This window comes from Rhea americana, unplaced genomic scaffold (genome assembly GCF_003343005.1).
Source record: "Rhea americana isolate MKP2758 unplaced genomic scaffold, rheAme1 scaffold_25, whole genome shotgun sequence".
NCBI lineage: Eukaryota > Metazoa > Chordata > Aves > Rheiformes > Rheidae > Rhea > Rhea americana.
This window is the reverse complement of record NW_028186368.1, coordinates 4,982,383-5,006,719: the sequence shown is the minus strand read 5'-3', so window position 1 is coordinate 5,006,719 and position 24,337 is coordinate 4,982,383. Positions and strand designations below refer to the sequence as shown.

Below are 24,337 nucleotides of genomic sequence, written 5' to 3'. Positions count from 1 at the left end.
TTCTTCAGTCACGAAAATATCAGTATTCACAACTGAAAGATCTCTGCASTATCTCTGTAGTTGGTACCAACGAGAGAAGATAAATGCAAGAGCTGTGTTAAACCAGAGAGAGCAGGACAACTAAGCTGCTGCTGCTGAAGTACTTTCTTTTTCCTTAAGCTCAGACCAATCACTCCAAGTCATAAACAAACAAGTCATCTGTTAAAAACACCATAATGTGAGTCTGCTTGCCAACCAAGGARAAGGTGTGATCTTAGTGCAATTTTGGGGAAAAGATTGTCTCTCTCTTAYATCTAGATTATTTGGTGAAAAGACTCTTCAAGGATTATCTTGCACTAGCATTTGTTCCTGCTCTGATCAGGGATGCAAACTGCTTAACTACTGCATCTTACTGCACTGGCATGTACAAAATTCTAACAAAGAAGAGATTTTCAGAGGTGCTGATCTAGAAGCATGATAACACCAGAATGATAAACAATACAGGCAAATGAGTTAAGTCCACCAGTGAAAAGGTGCRTCAAAATTTAAAATCCACTGCAAGAAATTCTATTGTAAAGTAAAATGGAAGGTTATTTCCTTAAAAYCAAAAAACCAAACCAAACCAAAACCAGGATATTTGAAATGACAGATATTAAGCCTCTTATGCACTGTATCTTCAACATCCTGTATCATTCTTATCTTTCATCTCTAATAGGAGAGTCTACAATTGGAAAGAGAGAGGAAAGGATGAGAGCAGTAACTAAGTGCTGTAGTTTTTAATTATTAAAGGTACTTAGGCCTAAGATTTCTAAACTACTGACCTACTCTGCATTGTCATTTTAAATTAGTGTGATAAATAGATAATAATTATTTTAAGGGATATCTAAAGCATCAGGAATTTTCACCTTAGCTACAGACTAACATTATTTAGCTTATTTAGATTTTCTTGCTTGCTGTTTCRACATAGTACTTTCAGATTTAAAGGTGACCTCTGAAGTGATGCATCTCAAAATACAAAAAAGGAGATGAAACTATTTCTTTAAAACATCTTTATGAGGCTTAAACCTTTTTTTTTTTAATATATGTTCTGAATGCAAGCTAAAACAAAAAATAAATACCTGGTGTCCAGCCATTATTTGCTTCAGCACATTTTCATAACATACTTCATCCATATGATTCAGCTGCTGCACCTGAAAACACATCACACCATATACTTCATACACATTAAATCAATTAATAGTGATGCATGAAAAATGTGACTTTTAATACATTTCTGTTTATTTTGATCCTACATACAGAGCCTATGCATAACGAAGAACAAACTCATTCCTGTATTCAAGTATTATGTATTTATTAAGTAATATTTAGTCATTATTCCTAGAGTAACAGAACTATGCAATTAACTTTCCAATATACCAATTCTGGTTCCTAACAATATTGTGTTGTTATTGCAACTAATAATAATTTAAAAGTGATTATAAAGGTCATTAAATGATATCGTTGCTTTTTTAAATGATAAAGGATGGTTCTATTCTTTATCTGTTCCCTATTTAGAAATCGGACTTCTACTGGATATTGCTGGAATATGCACTAAACATACGATCTTACCTTCTTTTAATAAGAATAATTCTTTTTATTTGGTACTATAAAAGCAGCTTTTACATTTCAGAAATACATATTCAGTCAATAATGATTCTCAGATTTTTTTGTCATAGAAAACAAATGTTTTTATGTAGTTGTGTCATGCACAGTGAAAGGTACCATGTATACAGTTTCCAATCAGGGCTAAATAAAACGCTTCAGCAAGGTACCAAATTTAAGAGTTCAGTGTGTGTGGGGGGGACTTTTCTGCAAGCAAATCCCCCAAGTTTTTTTTTTTTTTTTTTTTCCTCCAGTTTCTTTAATACATCATGACTTTCACATATCTGTAAAGCTACTTCAAGCTATTTTAAATATCATGTTCCTATCTGAATATTTATCAAAATATTATGATAAATCAAACTAAAATCAGTACTAGATTATCTTTAGCAGAACCACAGTGATAAACCTCAAAGACCAAGGCAAAAACTTCCCCCRCTTCCACTTTGCTAATTTTAACTCTTCCAGCTGCCAGCACTGCTATGGAGAAGCAGACTTTCATCTAGATGCCAGCAGCAGCTGAGAGAGAAATCTGGAAACTCTTCTGAACTGGAGTGAAGCAGGGGCCCTATTACGCTCCCAGACTGTGACAGGCAATCTTTTTAGACTTACTTATCCTTTTTAGTTCTGAATTCTGCTAAGTTCAGCATTAACTTCTCCCATTGAGAACAGAAGCATTTTGAAGTATTTTAGAAACAACATACACAATTTTTGTCTGGTAAAAGCCTGTGAAGAAATGCTCAGCCCATTTGTAATAACTAGAATAGTTATGGTTTGGGGAATGCTGTTCTTGTCTTTGAAGAAGGCTTGCCTGCAGTTTGCACATGATCTAACAAATCAGCAATTTGTTCCCAACTTTTGGGAAGGTTTTTCAGGTGAAACAAGTCAGAAAGCTGTGACAAAGCATCCACCTGAAGTACCAAACAGTCTCATCTCTCCTTGATATTAGTCAAGGTGGATACAATGGCATTTGTTTATGTTCTGCAAAAACTGCTTTTCATTCTATGGGTTCTTCTAATCCTAGTCCCTCCAAGAGGAGGGAAGCAAGATACTTATACTAGCAGTCACTTAGGTTCAGTATTAGCATTACCCTGAACAGAAGCTTAATACTTGGACTTTTCAATTGCTATGAAGTATAGTAAGTTGACTCTAAAACATCTTTTATCTTATAAAAATCTAGAATGACATTCTTCTGAAGAGCAAAATGCCAAACTCATTGTTGCCTACTACCAAAGGCATTTTACTTGTCTGCCAGGCATGCATATTTCAGAATAACTACCATCTGCTAATATCSCCTCATTTTAAAATTTTTTAGAAAAAATTCCATCTTTTGTCATTTAAAACTTTACAAGATAATTTATATTTTTTTGATTTTGAAATTACACACTCACTCTAAAGATAGTATGAAGAAATGGAGATGTTCCTTTTTTATTATTATACAGTAGAACTAACTATTCAAATCAAGTATTAGGAAATGATTAAAACAAAGCACCAGCAAATAACAGTGAAGGTACTTGAAACAATTAGTGAAGGTTAAAATATGCAAATCATACGAAGTACCATATGGTAAACTATTCTTGTGTGTATAGACTTGAAATGGCTCCCTACAGTTGTAAAATAAGTTTCTTTCCTACACTACAGATGGAGTGAACTATTTAAAGAACCTAGTAAGAAAGTCAATGTTCATTTTTATAAAAATGAAAAAAAATCCTATTTTGATTGACCTATGAAATTAACTTTTGATTGAAAATACTTTGTTTCTATTAAAACAGAATTATAGCAGAATTAGATTTTCTAAAAGTTGAGCTATAAATATTATATCTCCCTCAGTTACTTAGCTTTAATTATCAGCTTGTGAAATGTACAGAAAATCTTTGCAAACAAATTAATGGAAAGGTGTTTATATTAATTCCCTATATTTAATGCAAAAATTGTAATTTAAGTGTCCAGTAGTACTGCACTTAATTGACTTATGATATTTTATAGGAAATACTTTTAGGCATAGTCTTGATGCTTCCCAAAATGAGTAAGAGACAAAGAATAAAGCAGCTTATTTAGCTACTATTTTAATGTATTTTCTATCAAATGTGCACATTTCATAGTTAATGATTATCATATTAAGGTTTTGACCAATAAATCACATCCTACTAGTGTTAAATTAACATGTGTCATACTATTAACATATATATCCAGATTTCATAAATTACTAGTTTTCCTATAACTTTCTAGTGATTATTTCTCATATATGAGAACAGTCAAACAAGGAGTACCATCGTTTCTAGGAAAGTAGAAAACTGAAATGAGAAAGGCAGAATAATCAGCTTCTGAAGTGACTCTGTGGCTGAGGGTGGGGATTTCTCTTTAATCAAGAAAAAACTTTATTAGCTAAGTGGAGAGCATGCAAAACATATAATGATGTCTAACTACAACAAGGATTGTAAGAGCCATCTTAGAGTGATGAAACAKGATTCTTAAAGCACCTTTCAAAACCACTTTTACAGAATATAATGTATTTCATAAAGCACCTCTAGCATAWTAATAAGGCAGTAGTACCTACACATTTACAAATTACATAGGCAAAGCATGAGCAAAACAAACAGCAATTTCTTCTTTAGCATTCATGGTTCTTTACCTTATTGGTAGTYTTAATTCCTATGAACGTTTGCCCCAGTGGTACAGGTCGAAAACGGCCATCAAAGTAGAATAGTCCAATGCAGGGATTCACATGCAGAAATGTAGCAACATCAAGATAGTTAGGTAATGTAGCTGAAAGACCCAAAATCCTAATCATACTTTGTGTAGATTCAACCTATTAAAAAAAAACAAAAAACAAAATAAAAAGCTCAAAAATGTGATGCAAGTGTTATAAATCAAGAAATCAAGCATTATAAGAGTTATCACCCTTCATAAAATAATAATGTGAAAGAAGCAATTAATACTTTATACAAAAGGTGAACTATAGATGCGAGCTAATGACTATCCTGTATTGAAGAAATTGGAGCACTGCATTTCCATTAAAACTTTYTTATTCAGCTTGATGTTTCATTGTATTTTTGCCTCAAGAAAGTTAAGAGTCATGAACTGACATGAAGGAGCAATAGCAGTAAAACTAGCTTTGTTTAGAAAGTATAGTCCAATTTACAGGCAAAGTAGGAAAAAGAATTTAGTATCATTTGTTCCTTTCTTGAATTCACACCGTAAGTCTGAAAAGAAAGAATAGGGTAATTTGTGTCATTTTTTCAGACCCATCCACAACTATTCTAGCATTTCACTTTCTGTACTTCTCCAGTACGTATCAATACTTCTGCAAACTTGAAGATATTTAAATACCAAGAAGCTGTTGTGTAATAGACATTTTTTCTAGCATTTTTTTCATATGCACATAATGTTTGTATTCCATCTTTCCATGGGATAAGGGGCAGAAACTGTGTTCCTTACAATAAAAAAGCTGTATTCCAGTTTCCATGTTACATGTGTTTCTTTTAAAAACCACCAAACCAACCAAAATAGATTTGAACCAGGAAAACACACAAGACTTTTCCCATATTCTTTTAGATTATTAATAGCTAATGAAAAGAGTACCAATGYAGTCTGTCTCACAACTTTCTTATTAGCAATATTTAGAAACAAAATTCACAATAATGTTCATCAAAAGGTTCTTGTTCAGTATAAATGAAGTCATATACCCAGTTCTGAATTTGTCTCAAATTCATGAATTCCTCATGAGGGCTATGTTCTTCCACCCTGGCAGGTTCTGATCAAAAATTTAGGAGGTTTTACTTAGACTACAGATTCTGAAACGCTGAATTGCTCAAGTCGAGGTGACAAGAAGTGTCATATCTTAAATAATATGGAAGAATAAAAGGTTTTCAGAAAAGATGCGAAGAAGCACATGAAGGATATTCTTAAGGAATAAAGACCTGGTGAATAAGCAGCAGCCAAATATTAAGAAAGAATTTCCCCCAAGCCCTTTTATGTGAAACAAAGTGAACCACTAAGCATCTTGATAATGGACATATCAGCAAAAATTTGAATGATTAAATTGTGCACAACCAGCTAAACAACACAGAAAACCACCTGACTCACCTGAAGAAAAAAAAAATCTGAGAATTCTGAGAGGACTGGGACACATTAGGGATTTCATTTTCAAAAGTCTTCCATTTGCAGAGAACAAAACCATCATTCAACACTGAGACTGCAGGTAAGTATGTTCATTAACAAAAAAGCACTTCTAAATGCAATATCATTGCTCATATGTCTCTATAGCTGGATTACTTGATGACCTACAAGCTATAGTCAACCTATAACATATAGCTTTAGGGAGCTTTATTTATTTATTTTTTTAAAGTTTATGTCATAAATCTCTTTTACTGTTAATAGATGAATAATATTTAAATCTTATTTTAAACAACATTTTTATTAATTTATGTAAATGCTTAAATGTGTAAGAGCAGTAGCCATTTGCTGATATATTTATTTTATAGCTTCCTCACAATCATATAAGCAATCTGAAAGTGTCATTGAGCTCCAATTTATAAAACATTTGATTTTGCTAAATTTAATAGCAGCTTTAAAAAAATCTCCTAAAATTCTGAAACTGGAAGATACTAATTTCAAAACGTGCTTGATTCCATCAAAAAAAATCATTTAAAGAATTTAARTAATTAACAAGAACTCTGCTTAATAATGCTGGAATTATGAACTTTTACAGCAACTAACTGTAAGCTGTGTGTTCAGTTTTCTTTCAAAATGTAAACCATGCGTAAAAATCAGTTACAGAAAGACATCTCTTCTAAAAAGAAACTTTCTAATTTTATTGATCTGGCAAATGCTAAGACAGCTGGCCCTCTAGTTAGGAGATGATGACAACTTTGAACTCTACATGAAAATGCCAGCAGATAGTTAATGCAAACAATAGCAAATAAAACTATTAATAATCATGGYAATTTTTATCAAAATATTTTTATTRTTTGTATACTTTGTATTATACTGGTACATATACTTATGTATACATATATAATACCTACATCATTTTGTATATTACATTTTTCAAATTATAAATCTAAAATTTACAAATTTTTGGACAATTATTTTTCTATTTGTATTAAAGCACAAATATCAAGTCAGTGCACTAAAAGAATTCATCAGGTAATTATGTATTTTGTTCTATTTAAATATGAAGATTAACAAAACATAAATAACTATTAAWAAGCTGATTTAAAATTGTAAATAAACTATATTCAAAATAAAATTTGGTGCTCYTCTTCTGTAAGCTCCCCACTAAAACGTAACAAGTTTTCATCTGCAGCAATTTCTTAGTATTTTCYCTGAGGTACTTTTCTGGACTTTTTATTCCAAATAGTGTTTAATGCCAATATAGTGAAGAAGGAGCCCGAACAATCGATATCATTGGTTTCACAGTGTTTGGTGAAACCCTGTGAGCCTTTTTCAGTGCTCAGATGGGTTATTATTAGGAGTGGTTAGGTAGTCTCTATTAACTGCTGTTTTAAAGATGATCACTGCCACGCATGCCCAAAACAAACTTAGAGTGCCAGTTGCAAACAGGTAGAAGAAGTTGCTGTTAGAGTGATATTACATTAGAAATCAAAAAGATTTGTCTAAGGCACCTCAGAAGCCACAGCTTGAGTGAGCTGTAAGCATTTAAATATTAAGCAWGCAAAACAGTCACCGAGGATTTATTAAAATCTAGAATATATCTAAGTGCTCCAGAGTCCAATAAAAGTAATTTGGAAATCCTCTACATCATCCCAACGTGTTTCACTTAACTTCTTTCAAGGTTTTCCTGCAAATATTTATTTGCTCACCATCTACCTTTACATCAGTAACATACAACTTGCATCACTTTCATAAAATAATAAAAATTAACATAAAGAAATCAGGAAGCAAAAAAAACATAAAGATGAAAGGTATTTTAAGATTCTCCAATAATTTTATGGTCACATTACATTCAAACTGTAAACTGAAACTCCTTGCATCTGCATATCATCATAAGCATACATGGAATAAGTTTTGTTTATTCTTTTAATTATATAACAAGGCAAAATACAACAGCAGCAACCAAAACCATCRTCCTAAACTTAAGTGTCATGAAAGTAAAATTAACTCCTCCATAATATGATTTATTTTTGTCATTTTTGCTTTTTCTCTGAGATTATAACTCTTTCAATTATTTATCTACCATTTATTTATCCAAGCACTAAAAAGACTTTTCATAGCTTTTTTTTAAAAAAAATTTATTAGATTTTTCAGAGTGCAGAGTTCTAAGCTGCATGTTTTTTGAGTACTTTTCTGACTTTCTTTATAATAGCAATTTCTAGCACATATTTTGCTCACAGATCCTTCTAAAAAAGTATGTCTTGAAGGAGTGCAGATGCCCTTTGCAGACATAGTCCAATCAAATATTAATATTTTAAATGTGCTAGAACACTTATTGTTTGGTCCTAGAAGGCTCAGTCAGGGATTGTGCCTTAATATACATGACACTATGAACACACAGGCTTCTGCTGAAATTGCAGTAAAAATTACTGAAATGACCTTTTGGATGCCAAAGTCCTGTTTACGCCCCCTRTCACTGGCTGGCGGCATTCAGCTAAGTGCATTTTCTTCTCTACTGCTACAATCTCAAACCTTTTAATCTTCTGACRTGTTAAATTGTTTCAGGGAAATAAATATATATATAAGCACCATTTGGAACTTACAGGGCTTCCCTTTGGCAAACTCAACCGTCAGAGTGTTTGCACACCGTATTCTTTGAAAGCTTTACTCTATTTTATTGATTTTATATTACGCTGGAAGTAAAATTGCCATAACTATATTTAATTGACATATCTAATTAGTATATCTAATTCAGAAGCATTCACAGAAGCATGTGGAGAATTGCCAGCGTGTTCACTACACACGTTCGCCGAATGCCRTTATCAAACCATGAAATTCTGTGTATACAGAAAAAGCAAACAGAAGATAGCTATTCCATACTGATTTYCACACTCAAGTGTCATCTGCGTTTACACTGGGTGTGATAAAGGTGTGGGGAATGCCTCTCTGGACTGTAAATTGATCACAGCAAGATCCTTTTCTTCCTAACAGGTTTTAAGACTTGCACATCATGTTATTACATTACAGCCACCACATGAGAGAATACAGAGTATGCACAGAAATACTCTTTTATCTGACTTCTAAAATTTTTCCTGAACTTTGTGAACTCGGCAGTCCTCCCATTTCCATGTATTAAAATATCACATTCACCGAATGAATTACAATCAAGCTGGAAAGCATATCTTTGGCTGTTCAGCTCGAGCACGGAATTAAGCACAACAGACAAGTTTACACATTTTAATCTTTTAAAAATAGTCCACTGGTTAGAAATTAATCTGATACTCAGACGACCAAGCATCACTATGGACAGTATACTGAAGCAAGTCTGTATGCCCTTCAGACATTCACTAAAGGACCACAGAAAATTAAACACTGGCAATTCTTAGCTTTTAGACCAGATGTGCAAGATTAATTAACTYAGGTTCCTGAATTCTCTGCTCAGCACTGGTAAGAACGAGGTACTGCAAACTGGGATTCCTCTTAAGTATTACTTAGTTGCTACCCACAGTCTCAGCCTCTTACAAGGTCTATGATTTTCACATAATCCACAGAAGAAAAAGGCAGGAATTTCTACAGGACATTYCAAACAAAAGACTTTTTACTGTTGTCTTGTTTAGTGTCTAATGATATCATTAAGCAGCTGTCGGTCAGTCCACATCAGTGGTAACTTCCTAGTTTTTTGGAACAAAAATGGAAAAAACAAGCAAAATAAAAATATTAAAACTGCAAAATCAAATGTACATACTAAAAACGCAATTACTAATACTRTTCTGAAGATCCTATATAGGACGTTATCTACAACTCAAACACTCTGCACAGAATGCATTTGTTACTAGGCAACCATCTAGTTAAGTAATTTTATAAATGAGTTTTACTGTTACCAAYGAACCCTGAAAATACTGTGATCTCAGTCCTCCATTTAGAATATATTCAAAAATCTAGAAGCACTGAAGAAAAGTAACCATGCAGAAAGCACTATTAGAAGCCATATTATTTTACCTCATCCACAATACTAAGTATGCAACACTTTGCTTTAAGAAACAATATTTTGAATATACCTCTTAAAGCCATTTCTGCACCCYGCACAGTGCCATGCCAGTTTCTATTGAATAACAAAATGCCTTTTCACGCTACGCTTACTGTTTTATTCCCAAATTGAGAAACAAAAAGGAATATGAACTCTTCTATAAATCAGTTTCATTGGGKTCCCGTACTCTCAAAGAGCATAAAACATGACAATCAAGATTACTTTTTAAACTCCAGGAATACACCAGAAAAACAGAAAAGTTTTCAAATACCAATAATAAAAAACGACATGCAGGATGACTAGCTGACATCACTTCCAAGCAAAGTAATAGAAAAGTTTCTGTAAGATTCATTCAAATATCTGCTACACAACGATTTCAAAACAAGTGCAGATTCATTTTAAAAAATAGGACTTCATTTCTTACACAGCTACAAGTTTGCCAGATAAAGATAACAGGGTAGACAGATGTAAATTTATGTCTGGCATTTCACTTAGTGCTGCACAATATACTATATAAAAATAACACCATGAAATAACAATAAAATGTATATTAAATTTATCACAAACTGATGAACTGATAGCTTTCAAAAATACTGTCTCGTTGAGAAAAAATAATTAAATAGGGATGTATCTAATTGCATTCTGAGTCTGACTATTCAATAATTTTATCCATGATAAGCAGTAAATAAGAACTAACTAGTGACAAGAAGAGCAGGTGATTGGCAGAATTAATTTAACTGACGTGTGCATCAGTCTTATAGATAAGTCTAGCTTGCTAGTCCAAATTCAAATTAAATTTCTTTTAATTTAGCTCCTTCTAAAACAGGCCACAGCTGCAAAACGAGACACTATTTTCAGGAACATTCTTGTAACTAGAAGTGAATCCTAGAGCAACTATTAAAACRGCTTGTTTGAGGATTTAGTAAACAAGTATATGAATGTAAGCTCCCAAGATGATGTGCTAGCAAATAAATTACATGAGAAAAAGAGAGAAAAAGAGAAAACTTAGTAGTAAGAGAAATATTTTACCTGTGTATATGCCACAACCAAAACTAACACAGAATTTCTATACCCAATATTGTTATCACGTTTTAAAAGAACAATTAGCAAATATGAGACATTTCAGAGAGAAAAAAAAAGTAATCTACTATAATTGGAAACTAAAAATAAATTATACTACAAGGCTTCAGTAAATGTGTTCAGCTTATCCTAGAATAGAGAAGGCTGAGAAATGATTTGATCAGYATATATAAGGAACTTCAAAGGTATAAAAGACTAACAGCAGTCACTCAACTGAAAAATGAAGAACCAAATGAAATACTAGTATCGCTATTTACCGATGTCTTAAAGCGAACAAAGCATTCCAGTCCCAAAAAACACATGGATGAACTATGGCTGGCTACTGTTAGCGATGAGATTAGGAGCTAGATGAATMCTCCCAATGACAGATTCAGCTGTTCTTAAGTCAATAGTTATCAGACTTTTTTTGTAAACAATTTTTCTTAATCAAGAATGAGATAATATGTGCAAATACATAACAATTAGGCATTTGGTTTTGGGTGGAAAATCTGATTGTTTTGTCTCTGATTTCCATTAAGGAGGGAAAAGGGGGAAACAGAGGGACAGAAAAAATGAGGTGAAGATAATTAGGAACTAGAGATACTGAAACGCAACCAGAGCAAGTTTCATACACTATAGCTGAGAGGAAAAATGGTGAAAACTTATTGAACACTGGGTCATGAAGAAGGACCATTAGGAAATAAAACTCAGAAGAGAAAAATAAGAATTGCCACACATAGAAGAAGACAAAGACAATGATGAGGAATGGAAAAAGCACGGAAGTAAACAGCAAGTCACACTTGTAAGGAACAGGTAGAAAAGTCTGTGYGTACTAGATCTAGCCATCACAATTAAAAATTTGGAATGAAACATAAAGACTCTTAGTATCAGCAAAAATTTTTGAAACTCAGTGGAAACTAGCACTTGATCTGCCAGATGCCAGAAAAGTATCACTGGATCCAGGGAGACTGTGTGCACTTGGCAGCAAATCAGCTGCTGAGTTCCAGGAACTAGGAGCGTCCCTCAGGGGTCAATACTGGGTCCCATCCTGTTCAACTTATTCATCAAGCACCTGGATGACGGGGCAGAGTGCCCCTCAGSAAGTTTGCTGAGGATATACAACTGGGACAAGTGGCTGATACACCTGAGGAACCTAGACAGACTGGAGAGTTGGCAGAGAGGAAGCACATGAAGTTCAACAAAGGGCAAGTGCAGAGCCCTCCACCTAGGGAGGAATAACCACATGCACCAGTACAAGCTGGGGGCTGACCTTCTGGAGARSAGCTCTGCAGAGAAGGACCTGGGAGTCCTGGTGGACAACTAGTTGACCGTGAGCCAGCAATGTGCCCTTGTGGCCAGGAAGGCCAATGGTCTCCTGGGGTGCATTAGGAAGACTGTTGCCAGCAGGTGGAGGGAGGTGATCCTGCCCCTGTACTCAGCCCTGGAGAGGCCTCATCTCGAGTCCTGTGTCCAGTCCTGGGCTCCCCGGGACAAGGGAGACACGGCACTGCTGGAGAGTGCTCCTGTGAGGAACAGCTGCAAGAGCTGGGCCTGTTTAGCCTGGAGAAGGAAAGACTGACAGGGAATCTTATCAATGTGTACAAATATCTTAAAGAAGGGTGTCAAAAGGATGAGGCCAGACTCTTTTCAGTGGTGTCCAGCAACAGGACAAGAGGCAATGGGCACAAACTGAAACACAGRAAGTTCTAGCTGAATATAAGGAAAAACTTCTTACTGTGAGGGTGACGGAGCACTAGAACAGGTTGCCCAGAGGCTATCTCCTCTGGAGATATTCAAAAGTTGTCTGGAAAGGGCCCTGGGCAGCCTGCTCTAGGTGACTCTGCTTGAACAGGGAGTTGGTCTAGATGAGCTCTAAAGATTCCTTCCAACCTCAGCCATTCTGTGATCCTGTGTTTTTGGAAAATTAAGCCTCAGCAGCAAGAGTATTGCCCGTAATGACACAAGGGTCACAAAGGGGAAAGTTTTATGAAACCTCTTTTTTTTTATCTGATCTTAGCTACTCAGAATTTGTCTGCAGAATAATATGAACAGTTGAAAGCATGGAAATATTTGTTTTCACTTTCCTCATTTATAAGCATTGGACATTATACGATTTAGAGATCACATTATTTAATATCACATACACACACACACATATATGTATTTAATATCACATATCACATTATTTTATAAGCTTTACTTCCTATATCACAGAACAGACTAAAAAATGCTGCACAGAAATAATGGGAAAGCAGAATTTTCATTTTTTTGAGAGTTGATATACTGTATATTAATTTAGATAGTCAATAATTTTACATTTGAATGAGACATTGTGATTGTAGGAAATATTCGTCCAAATTTGTTTTACAAATTCATTATGACCGTAAAAAATATGCTAAATTTTTCTTCTGACCAGCTTGAAGTCTTTTGTCTTCAATATTACTACTCAWTAATAAACAGTGAGATTCAGAATTGAATACTTCAGTAAAGTTCAATTCAAATGGAAAACCATATTTTATTGGTACAGCATAATCCACTTGAAAAAATATGAGGAAGGATGTTAGCTCAGAAGCTTCCTATCTGATCAGCAGAAACGGGGTGAAAGTGTGGCACCTCTGATCCACGCAACAGGCTTAGGAATCATCACCAGAAACATATCTATACACCCATTGTTCAACTAGCTACTTGGTCAATCTGTTCAAAGATATAAAAGAATTAAAACAGTAATATAAAAACTGGGACTGTGGAAAGTCTCTGTAAGACAGGAGCTCCAGCCACCCAAAATCTGAAAAGTTTTTTGCTATGGACTTTCTTATATTTAACTTATGATCCACACAGTTCAGAGGTTACCAAAAAAAAAATCATGTCATTCCTAGTGTTCAGCTAGTCACAAGTAGAACATTCAGTACAGCTTTTGTGAAAAAAGGTATCTATAAAAAGTTGCAAAGAAGTAATCAACATCTCTGAATAATTATGACAAAAGAATTCAATGTACCCTAAAAGAAGTCTGTTTTTCCTTTCAAACTAATAAGTTTAGCAGTTATTACAGAACTGTGGAAATTTTGATTGAAAAGTTTAAGCATTTAGGTTTTACATCTATGTTTTGCTCTACACTAAAACTTTAAACATCAAAGATAAATTAGTTTCAAAGAAATTGTTTGATGTTATACCTATACTTTATAAAAAAAGCTCAAAGCAATTTTTCCACTGAAATATTTAGCAGAGTCAATTTAAATCACTTGCAAAAACATTCTCTAAAWTTTGAAAAGTGCAAACATGCACAAATATGCTGCTCTTTCTGCTATGAGTAAGATTGTCAGCAATTCTACTATATATGCTCCTTCCAGATTAAAAAAAAAAAAAAAAACTATTTCTAAAAAATGCCATAGATTAAAATCAACATGTTAAATGCTTACAGTAAGTGGTCTGACTCAGTGTTCAACTTGAGGAAAGTATAGTTTCTCTCATAATTTGTGTATTTTGAGATGCAAATTAGGACAGGTCTTCTGATGTAGATTTTTCCTGWTCTGAGGGTGTATTTGTGCAACATATGAATCCAGATATTCTTTTCTAGCACAGTGGTCCAAGAGGATCACACTAGGCCCAATTTGCTAGGTGAAAAACAATTCAAAAAATTTTCAAGAAAAAATATTTTTTAAATTTCTTCTTAATGGCTTTTTAATTCACATCTCACTAAATTCCACATTCCACTATTGTAAGTGCAAGTCTCACCATTGAATCCAATTATATTTATTGCCTAACTGTGAACTAATGCATAAGAAGGTTTCAGAAGACTTTAAGAAAAAAAGAATGCAGTCATCCTTTAACTTCTGATTTTGTCATTTGAAATCTTGGTATTTAGAAAGTACTATTAAAGTGTGGGGGAAAAATAGACAAGTAGTTATGCTAAAGTACAAACTACATACTACATTTTACTAGCAGTGCTGAAAGTTTTACCTAGACACTACACACATTTCTTCATTCAAAGAAAATTGTGTYCTAGGAAAACTGCTGATAAAAATCAACGTTACTGCTAAGAAAATACTTTCATTTTGGTTATGTAAAATATTTACATGATTATGATCTTAAAAATACTCTAATCCCTTGGTACTTAGTAAATAAATTAATATTGAGTAAATAAATATMAAATAAATAACTATCTCTGAAATAAAGTATGTATCCTAGGAATGAGCTTCAATGAAATAAGTAAAAAAAGACTGAAGACAAAATTCTTTCTTCATATAAAATAAATTGAAAGCTGCCAAAGCATTTTGATTTAATTGTCTAAGTATATCCCCTTTTACACTGACACATATCTATTCCTTAATAAAATAATATTGTTTTGAAGATTTTTTGCTCTTACCTGACGTAAAGTACGTGCTACTATACTTTCAAGTACTGGTCCTCTGTCTTCATGCAACAGATGAACTTCATCAAGGATCAAGAGTTTTACCAGTTGAGAGAGGGCTACATCACCGACACTTTTTCTTGTCACTACATCCCACTTCTCTGGAGTAGTCACAAGCATCTATCAGAGCAGAAAAAAGAAATATTAAGTATCTACAAAGAAAAATATTATTTAATATTATTTAACTTTGTTAAAGAATCACCGTTTTAATACACAGTAAAGTTAAATGCAATCTAAAACTTTAAAAAGCTACATTAAGGTTTATCTACTTTGTCAGTTTGAGCAGACACAGAGCTTACTGTGTCTGTGTTGTGTTTTATGGCCTTTAGTAGGCTTCAGTATGGAAAAATATATAGAAATATCAGCTAATAACTTCAAGCTAATGCTAATATGCACCATTTGTAGACATTTTCCATGCTAAACCCAGCAAACATCTATCCAGAASCAACTCCTTATATAACCTTGCAAGTCATTTAAGGTATACGTCCCATTGAAAATTATCTGTGATAAAATATTTCTAACTTTCATCACATCAGAAAAACTACCTAAGACCTCCTCTATATCTAAACTTGACAAGAGAGCTGTCATGGAGTATGAAATGCTTCTTCCCAAAGGCGTACTTTCAAGTTGTAAATTTTTGTATCTGACTCTGGCCTAAGCAAAACAGATTAAACAAGTTYGACAATTTCTGGAAAAGGTAATTTCCAATCTTTACCAAGATACTATTAGATCAAGTTTCTCATAGGTGGTATGTAAGATATCCAATTAACAAACAGTTGTAACATCTTCCATTCTCCACAATAACACACTCAGCAGTCATCTCATGTGACCTTAACACAAGAATTAAAGAAAGTAGCATTTTTAATTTGAAAATTGGACTAAAAGCAGGCACTCTAGAGAACGCACCTCACTCCTCTCCCAGTAAAATTTTCTTCTATTATTTGTTTTCAAAAACAAAATGGATGTCTTTCACATTCCATTCAATAGAAAACATTTCCTATTTAAGTGCCAGCTGTTACATATAAAAACACCATAGAATTGAATCTCATTCACTGAAATTCTGTAGTAACTTGCCTGCTATTTATGATCATGATTTAAGGGGACTTATTATTACCAACTCAACAATAGATGTAATGAATCACTACCTTGAAAATCAAAGTTTGAGGTTTCTGGGACAGGCACAAAGCCTACTTCACAATCACATTAGTTCACCAAAAAAGAACTTAGAACTATTAAAATAAAGCTCACTGCTATAACTTTATAGTTGAAAATCACTCACAACGTAAAAAGAAGGAAAATAATACTTTGGATTCTGTTGCTTTATAAGCCCCAGTATAAACGATTAGAAATTGGAAAAGTTTGTTCATATGATTTCTAGAGAAAAATAAATGCTTTCATGAGTAAAAGAAGATGGGCATTCTTTGATTAACTTGACTGATTATTTTTTAATTCACTGTAAATCATTGAAAGATATCAAGAATTGGCAAAATTGGGAAACTTCTAACAACTTTGATAAATTGGAAACACACTAGAACAAAACAAACAGCCCAGTGATCGTGAACCAGYACAAGGCTTGTATTTTAGTGCTATTAAATAAAATTATCAGCTTGTGACAGGATCTAGAAATAAGACACTTATTCTCCAAAATTCTACTGACATTGACCAAATTCCGGTGAGTAATCTGAATATACAACTATCTCAAGTACCATAAGCAAAGTATTAATAGCTTAAATTGATCTCCACTTGGAGATATCCTGATAGCRTGTATTAAATCTCCTCAGAGAATTATTTTTCCCTGGAGTGCCTCATAATACTGTTGCAGTCCAGTTCTTTTACCTTCAGAACTAATTACCAAGGATAACTCCTGAAGAGGCTTCCTTTCTCAGGCTGCAAGAGAAAACGTTCCCCTCTTGCAATATTTACAAGTTAACAGCACCAAAGACTAAGCATTAGCACTGAGAGTGTGGGGAGTGGGCATGTGTGTTTATATATTTTGTTAAAACATTACTTGGTGCAAGTTGTTGGCAAATAGAGATTTTTCAAATGTTTCCGCTCCCATAAAAGAGTAACCATAGAAATGTATGACCATAATTTATGAACTGAATTGTAACACTACTACAGATGCAACTGTTATCACTTTAAAATGAGCCATGTCAACCACAAAAAATTAGCAGCTGTACTTCCACAGAACATTAATTAGCAAACAGTGATGAAATATATTTAGCAATGCATATTAAAACTTTTACGGTGTGAAATACTACAAATGCAAGCTACTTAACTAATTTGTTAAAGCTAAATTGGCAGTGTTCAGATCATACTTATTTTTTTATGTCAGCCATGCTATCAGAATATATATTTAAATTGGTATAATTAATTCTTCTGTTTCTAAATGATGACTAAATATTCTGTATAATGATCYTTTATGCTTTGATCTTCTTTTAAAATAGCAATGTTACTCAAAGTAATGACCTGAATTAAAAGCTACACTTGATATACTGTCTCATTTAGGAAGCATAGAGACCTCTAGAGAATATCTTGCTAGAAAATATGATTGCTTCTTAGATTTATTTTGTAAATGGAAATTGGAGTTGAGAGAAAAAATCCTCCCAAAAAAGTCAAACAAACCAGCTTCTTTGTGGTCTCAAGCAGTTAGTCTGCTAAATTCTAAATTGAATTCAAATATATAAAATACTAATTAAAAGATCAACTAAAAGAAAGTGTTGACTACCAGCAAACATTAGCAAAGCTACAGATTATTTTTTTTAATTAAAACAATAAACAAAGAACTGTTATGATCCATCTCATAATTAGTTTTAAATGCTGTAGTGGCATTTCTTATTATAATTAACTTTCAGAGACGATATATTCCATCCACAAAGTTATAAACTCAAAATACAACAAACGGGTATAACAAAAGGATTTTGATTTCTGCTAGGGGCAGGAGGAGAACACTAACCAAAATCTTGAAATATCTTTTATATATATATATATATATATATATATACTTAGCCTTCAGTTATCAGCATATTGAGAAGTATGTTCATTTATATTGCTATTCCACCACTTCACCTCTCTCAGTATTGATATAGCTAGAAAATAAAGTGTCTTATTTGCTTAATGAACTGGAACTCATGCAAGACATTTCAATCTGTTTTTCGTATTAGGGCATGGCTGAAAAAAAAAATGAGTTAACTGTCAATATTTTTACTGTCTACTTGAAATTTCTCTCTGTCCACATAATTCTCCTTTTCAAATATTTTGGTTATCATTAGGAAATATTCCAGACTGACTTTGTCTGCTAAGGAAAACATAGAATGGTAAAACAGAATTATCAAAAAAAGTCTTCCTTTTTAAGTTAGGAAGGTCACTCAAGTTCATTTTTATACCAAAAAGACAACATTTTCTAATAATTCTTTTGATCCAGAAAAACTTATTTTAGGTTTCAGTTTGTTTAATATGTCCCTATATTATTTTATATAATATTCAGGTAAGAACTCAAATTTAAAAAATCAAACYATTTCGACTTTGAAAAATGAAGTCTGTTATCTGTTAAATTTAACCTAAATTGACAAATAGTTTTAAGTGCCTGTGAAAATACATTTTTCTACAATTTTATGGCTTGCCAAGTATTTTTGGCAGTTTCTCTGCATTCCCTTAGAAACTAGACTTCATAGTAAGGTGCATTTTCATGCCRTAGTTTCAAAAGGTCAACACTTTGACAAATGAAATGAAATGATCTGCCATTAATTTCTTAGAGTATAACACTTATTTCTAGCACAACCTGCAAGATTAGCTCACTTGCTAACCTATAATTTGACTTTTGCTTATTCAAGTTCTCCCAAGCACATTTTGCACAGGGCTGACACCCGATTTCCATATGAATAATCAAGCACACGCTAAGCATCTAAGAAAACTCTCACTAGTAGGATAACCCTCTCAAATTCATACCCCAATAGGTCCAATTTACATATAAAAATATTTCAGAACACACTAAATACATTATTTTAACTAAAAGTCTCCACACTACAAAATTATTTGCCTTTAAATTCTTCAAGACCATTTACAGAGTTTTCCTCTCTTCGCAACAACTTTTATCTCTGTCATAGCTATAACACACTATCTAAACCTATCAAACAATATAGATAACTATAATTTCCTGAAAACTGCAATTAGAAAAGATCTAGGTCATTCTTCCTATCTGCCAGATATTGTCAAACCAAACCATATAAAGGACTGACTGGGTCGGTTTTTACGTTAAACACCAGACTGAGAGCAAGAGGGCAGGGATTGGTGTTCATTTTTGTTTTAGACAAAATATCATTCTGATCAAAAAAAAGGGGGGAATAGTTGCCTCGTTATGAATCTTTAGGATAGTAAATTAAATTTTCCCCTCCTTGTTATCTTAAAATTCTCATATCAGTTCAAACCCTTCTGGGAGATAATGGCTTATTAATAAGTAGGTATCCATGGCAAATTTTAAATATTTTCTCATTTTAATTTTTTTCTTTATCAGACCTGATGAAGGTCTGAAAAAGAAAATACACAGCCTATATTTTAGGTCTGACAGTGGTCTTATACCTGTTTGCATGTCATGATCAACAAACGTTCGCGAAGCCAAATCATACCTTTGACACTTTCTCTTCAACCAATTTTTAATAGGATTTTGTTTGCAATGCAGATGAGAAACAGAATTCATCTATTATTTAAATACAAGACATTTGAATGAAATGATATGGCTACACAGGAAAGACACTACTTCTTACATTTCTTATAGTAGAGATGTTATGGGCGTTCCTGAGAATAAAAATAAAACATTCCAACAAACAGCAGGAACATAAGATTGAAAAAAACAGTCTGTCATGATCAGCCCTCTCGAGACAGTAGTTCCTGCTGCCAGTGAACAATTCAATAAAATAAGTCGTACAAAACAACTATGAGTAAAGGCTATTGTCAAACTACTAAATCAGTATCAATCATTAGATTTTCAGTCCAAATAAAGAGTCACCAATCTTGCAGGCATTACCCAGTAAAATAACCCCAGACAGCTGAAGTGGATTGAATTGATGAGTTAAGAGCTCTGGATAGAAAAGCGACAAAGTAAGATGGCAACAGGTATAGAGAACTCTAAAGGACTAAAGGAATATGCAAAACAAAATCTTTTGGGGCAAATCTCTTACAACTGTACATAAGCAAATAAAACAGCTACTCCAGCTCCTGAACACTTCTGACTTATGTTCAGCTCACTGTTCACTTCTGGGTTTTCATTCTTCCGCAACTCTGAAGTCCCAAAACAAGTTATGAGCAGTAATTCTTTATTTAATTTAGTGTTTCCCATAACTGTGTTAACTTAAAACATTGAAATACCAGCTTTCCTAAAGAAGCAGCTCCAGATTCTTGGTTTGTCTATTGAATATAAATCTAAAGCTTTTTTTCCAAGGACACTGTTTAAGCAGCTGCAGAAGCAGCCACTATAAACTGAATCTTAAAAGCCATAATACCACAGCTATATTTTGACTAGCATATTTTTTTAAAAATATAGTATTTTGCTTCAGCAATGGTGCCATTGTTCACTACTAATACGTTATAGTCTCACAGGCATATAGATATGAATGTCTTGCTTTTTTTTTTTATTCTAAGTAGGCTTATGTAAATGGTAAGCAAGAATTGTCACTCTTAAAAAGATAGTATGCAATTGCATGCAGAGGGTATCATAAAAGATGGGGAAAAATTGTTCTGTGGGGATTTCTCAGAGAAACATCAAATACCTATCTTCAGGATTAACTGTAAATAGTAAATATTCTATATAAATTATCTTTCTCCATGAAATTTACTATATTATTTTATAAAACATTAGTTAAATCAATAAAAACATAATTTCCACTTTATTTACTTTATTTTGCTCTCTTGATATCTATTGCTTTTTCATTTTGTATTAGCATTTCTTTGTACCTYTCCCACTCTATTAACTAACTCTTTTACTATTTCTGTATCTCAGGAAAGGAAAAGAGAACCTTTATTTAAAAATTTTTTAATGACATCCAACACCTGGGATTATGTGAGTATTCTCCTGTCTTATCTGCCCTTTACAGGGTAGTCTGTGCAATGACTGAGCTACTCATTTTGTTGATAGAGGAAAAAGGTCTGGTTGAAGGTACTAAAGCCAAAAGAGAGTGCAACAGCTAAAATCCAGCCTGGAAATATCTGAAATATATATTCCCCACCAGTAAATGCATGTTCGGTATATCAGAGATGTACTTTTTAAGCAGCATAAAACAATGATTACATATTACTAGTAATTATTTCATCACTTGCAGACTAAACAGCTTTGTTTYAGTAAAATTATATGTAAAGTAAAGCATCATTCCAAATGTGGAATTCAGTAAAGTCATAAAGAGTAGTATTTTCATATAAATATATACATATATATATATAGCAAATGTAACATCTAAGGATCTAAAAACTTCAGAAAGCTGGAATGACAACGAAACAAGAAAGARGAGATGTTAGCACATTAGTGCCTGTAGTAAATTTCTCTACACTACAACAACTCATCATAGGCTGAGAGCAGTAAAGACCTTCAGCAGAGCCACTGCTGCTTTCTTCTAAACACTCAAAGACACTCCCTCTCTCAAAGATCCAKTTCTGCAGATCTCAATTAATATGACTACTTCATCTTTACCCTTTTCCCCTCACCACCGGTCTTCTCTCCCCCTCCCCATCCTCTACACRTATCTATAATTTCCCCTTATCACACTTGAAAACAGCGTTTAAGAATATACGGCTGATCTTAGAGCAMGCTTTGTTGAGTCTCAGCCACGACRTYTCATCTTCTGACAGCTTTTGGCAAAGGGGCACGGGCATACTAGGCGGTTTACTCTACGCACGATGTAACTCTATCTCGTGGCCTTTTGTTCTTGGCCCTGGCAGAACATCCAGTGCAAACATGCCTCGCAGGCAGAAGAGGAGAAGCCGGGAGCTGCACGCAATTACACACACCCACCCGGACCTGCCTCCCGCTGGAACACGTCCTGTTCTGCATCTCTGTCGGGAGAGCAGCTATGCTGAGGCTTTGTACAATCTGAAAGCATCTCCCTTCTGGTCCAGGGATGCTTTGGAGCCTCTCGCATATTTTTGTGTTAGATACCCGATATCACACCCCATGAGGGACACTTTACCWCCTTAACACTCTCCGAGGCAAATCGCTCTTTGTTTGTCAAAACAAATGGCAGCAGCCTGTAAGTCACTGTCGCAGTGCTGATTTTATCCCACTTTTTATTGCACTGTTACACTGTATGATTTATTCAAGCATTTCACAAAACCTTATGGGAGCAGCAGCTCAGGCARAGAGTGGAATAAACATATAGAAAGTAAAACAGAGGGCAACAATTCAAAACAAGAATTACAGCTAAGTATAAAGGAAGTAAATAGCTTTGTTTCCCATAAAACAAAGGACATCATCCRATGCTAAGTTTTACACAGCTGAAATTAGAATTATGCCTCTTGTGAGGCRGGTTCATTACAATACAAAGGGTATGCAGATGGGCAGTGTGCCCATTTGGGCTAATAGATRACATAAGTCTTGCATCAAATCTTAACACAGATTTGTAGTCTAAAGTAATGGGAATACAGGATTATATATACACATAAATATAAGCGTCTTTGAAACATTCAGTAATACCACCAYGGTTTCAGCCAAGAGATCACACTTACAAAAGGTACCTACATGGAAGGTTAAGTATTTCAAGTTAGAAAGATCTACAGAAGTGGATTATATTAATATATATAGGCAGCAATTAATAGGCCATCAAAGCTAACATCAATAATCAGCAATAGGTCTAGAAATCAACAAAGGAAAAAGAAATTGTCGCATCAGCTGCTTTTAGTTTAAAAAGGAAACTAATTAAAATGACAAATAAAATTTCAACTGAAGAAACATAGCTTTGTTCAGCATGTTTTATAACTTCATATTTTATAACATAATCCTAGGAACTCAGATAAYTACAGACAATTCAGATTCTTTATAGGGTTTGATTACTTCATCCACCACAGCTGAATCCACCCAGTCTACCTAATGAAAATGCAACTACATGTAGTACCACACATCTCACATGCACACATTTGCACTACTGAATTATTTTTCAGTATTATTTATAGTATGCTTAATTTCACAGAGTTACAAATAACAGGTGTAGATTCATGAGCTGAGATTTAAAATTTTATTTTCTCAGTACAATCCTAGATGTCCAGGTGATTACAAAATTCATTTGTAAGTTCCAAGCACCACTTGTAAACCTCAATACAGTGGACTCAGATTCAAAACAAACTGGAATTAAAACCAATCCAACTAATCAGGCTGAGTCAGATACAATAATTCCTTTCTGTTGCAGCTGTGAAAGCATCAAAACTTTTTATATTCTTACTAAAAAATATATAGATTTACACATACTGTAGTTATACTAGAGGAGAAAGTCTAGAGAACAATACACATTAGGATTATATCAACTATATGGAGAAGCAGTATGATAAGAACACCTGCTCTCTCTATTTTTTTTCTAGGAAAAAACAGTTTGTTTATAGTCAGTACAAACCTTATTTTAAGTCAGAGTTACAAATGAGGAACTGCTTGCAGGCTTTGTGAAGTTCTTCTCTTATTTTGTAAAATATATAATTAGCCACTAAACCTTCACTTCAAGCTTCTAAATGTTTTAAACAAGAATCTGATCCAAAACATTGCCCTTTCCCCCGCCATTTGCTGTTAATCCGTTCACTAATTACAGTTATACTAACCTCTGATATACCACTGTCACATCYGATTGATGCCAAGAGTTTCCTTAATCAGATCTGACAACTTTCAGCTMGTGCCTGTCTCTTGAGACACCACATCCAAACTGCTCATTTTCAAATCTTCCCTACGTTATTTTATACCTTCTTCTCCCTCTCCACCCGTTTTCGTACTGAACAAAGGTACAGTAGAATAGAAACAATGTACACAAAAATACACTCTACGCCATAATTTGAAACATCATTATGTCATTATTTGGATYGAAGTTTATAGTTTGTTTACTGGATAAAAATTTACGAGGAAACACCGTATACAAGAAGACTTTTGG

General features: G+C 33.7%; 1 protein-coding gene across 1 annotated transcript in view; it reads right to left on the bottom strand.

Annotated features, from left to right (window-relative positions):
- ASCC3 (activating signal cointegrator 1 complex subunit 3) overlaps positions 1-24,337 on the bottom strand; it is a 258,777-nt gene that overhangs the window by 162,461 nt on the left and 71,979 nt on the right. The window contains exons 10-12 of the mRNA XM_085306936.1: positions 15,183-15,347; positions 4,250-4,426; positions 1,098-1,169 (exon numbers count right to left, since the gene is read on the bottom strand). Of these exons, the coding sequence (XP_085163062.1) occupies positions 1,098-1,169; positions 4,250-4,426; positions 15,183-15,347 (414 nt within the window). The remainder of the gene's footprint in view (positions 1-1,097; positions 1,170-4,249; positions 4,427-15,182; positions 15,348-24,337) is intronic.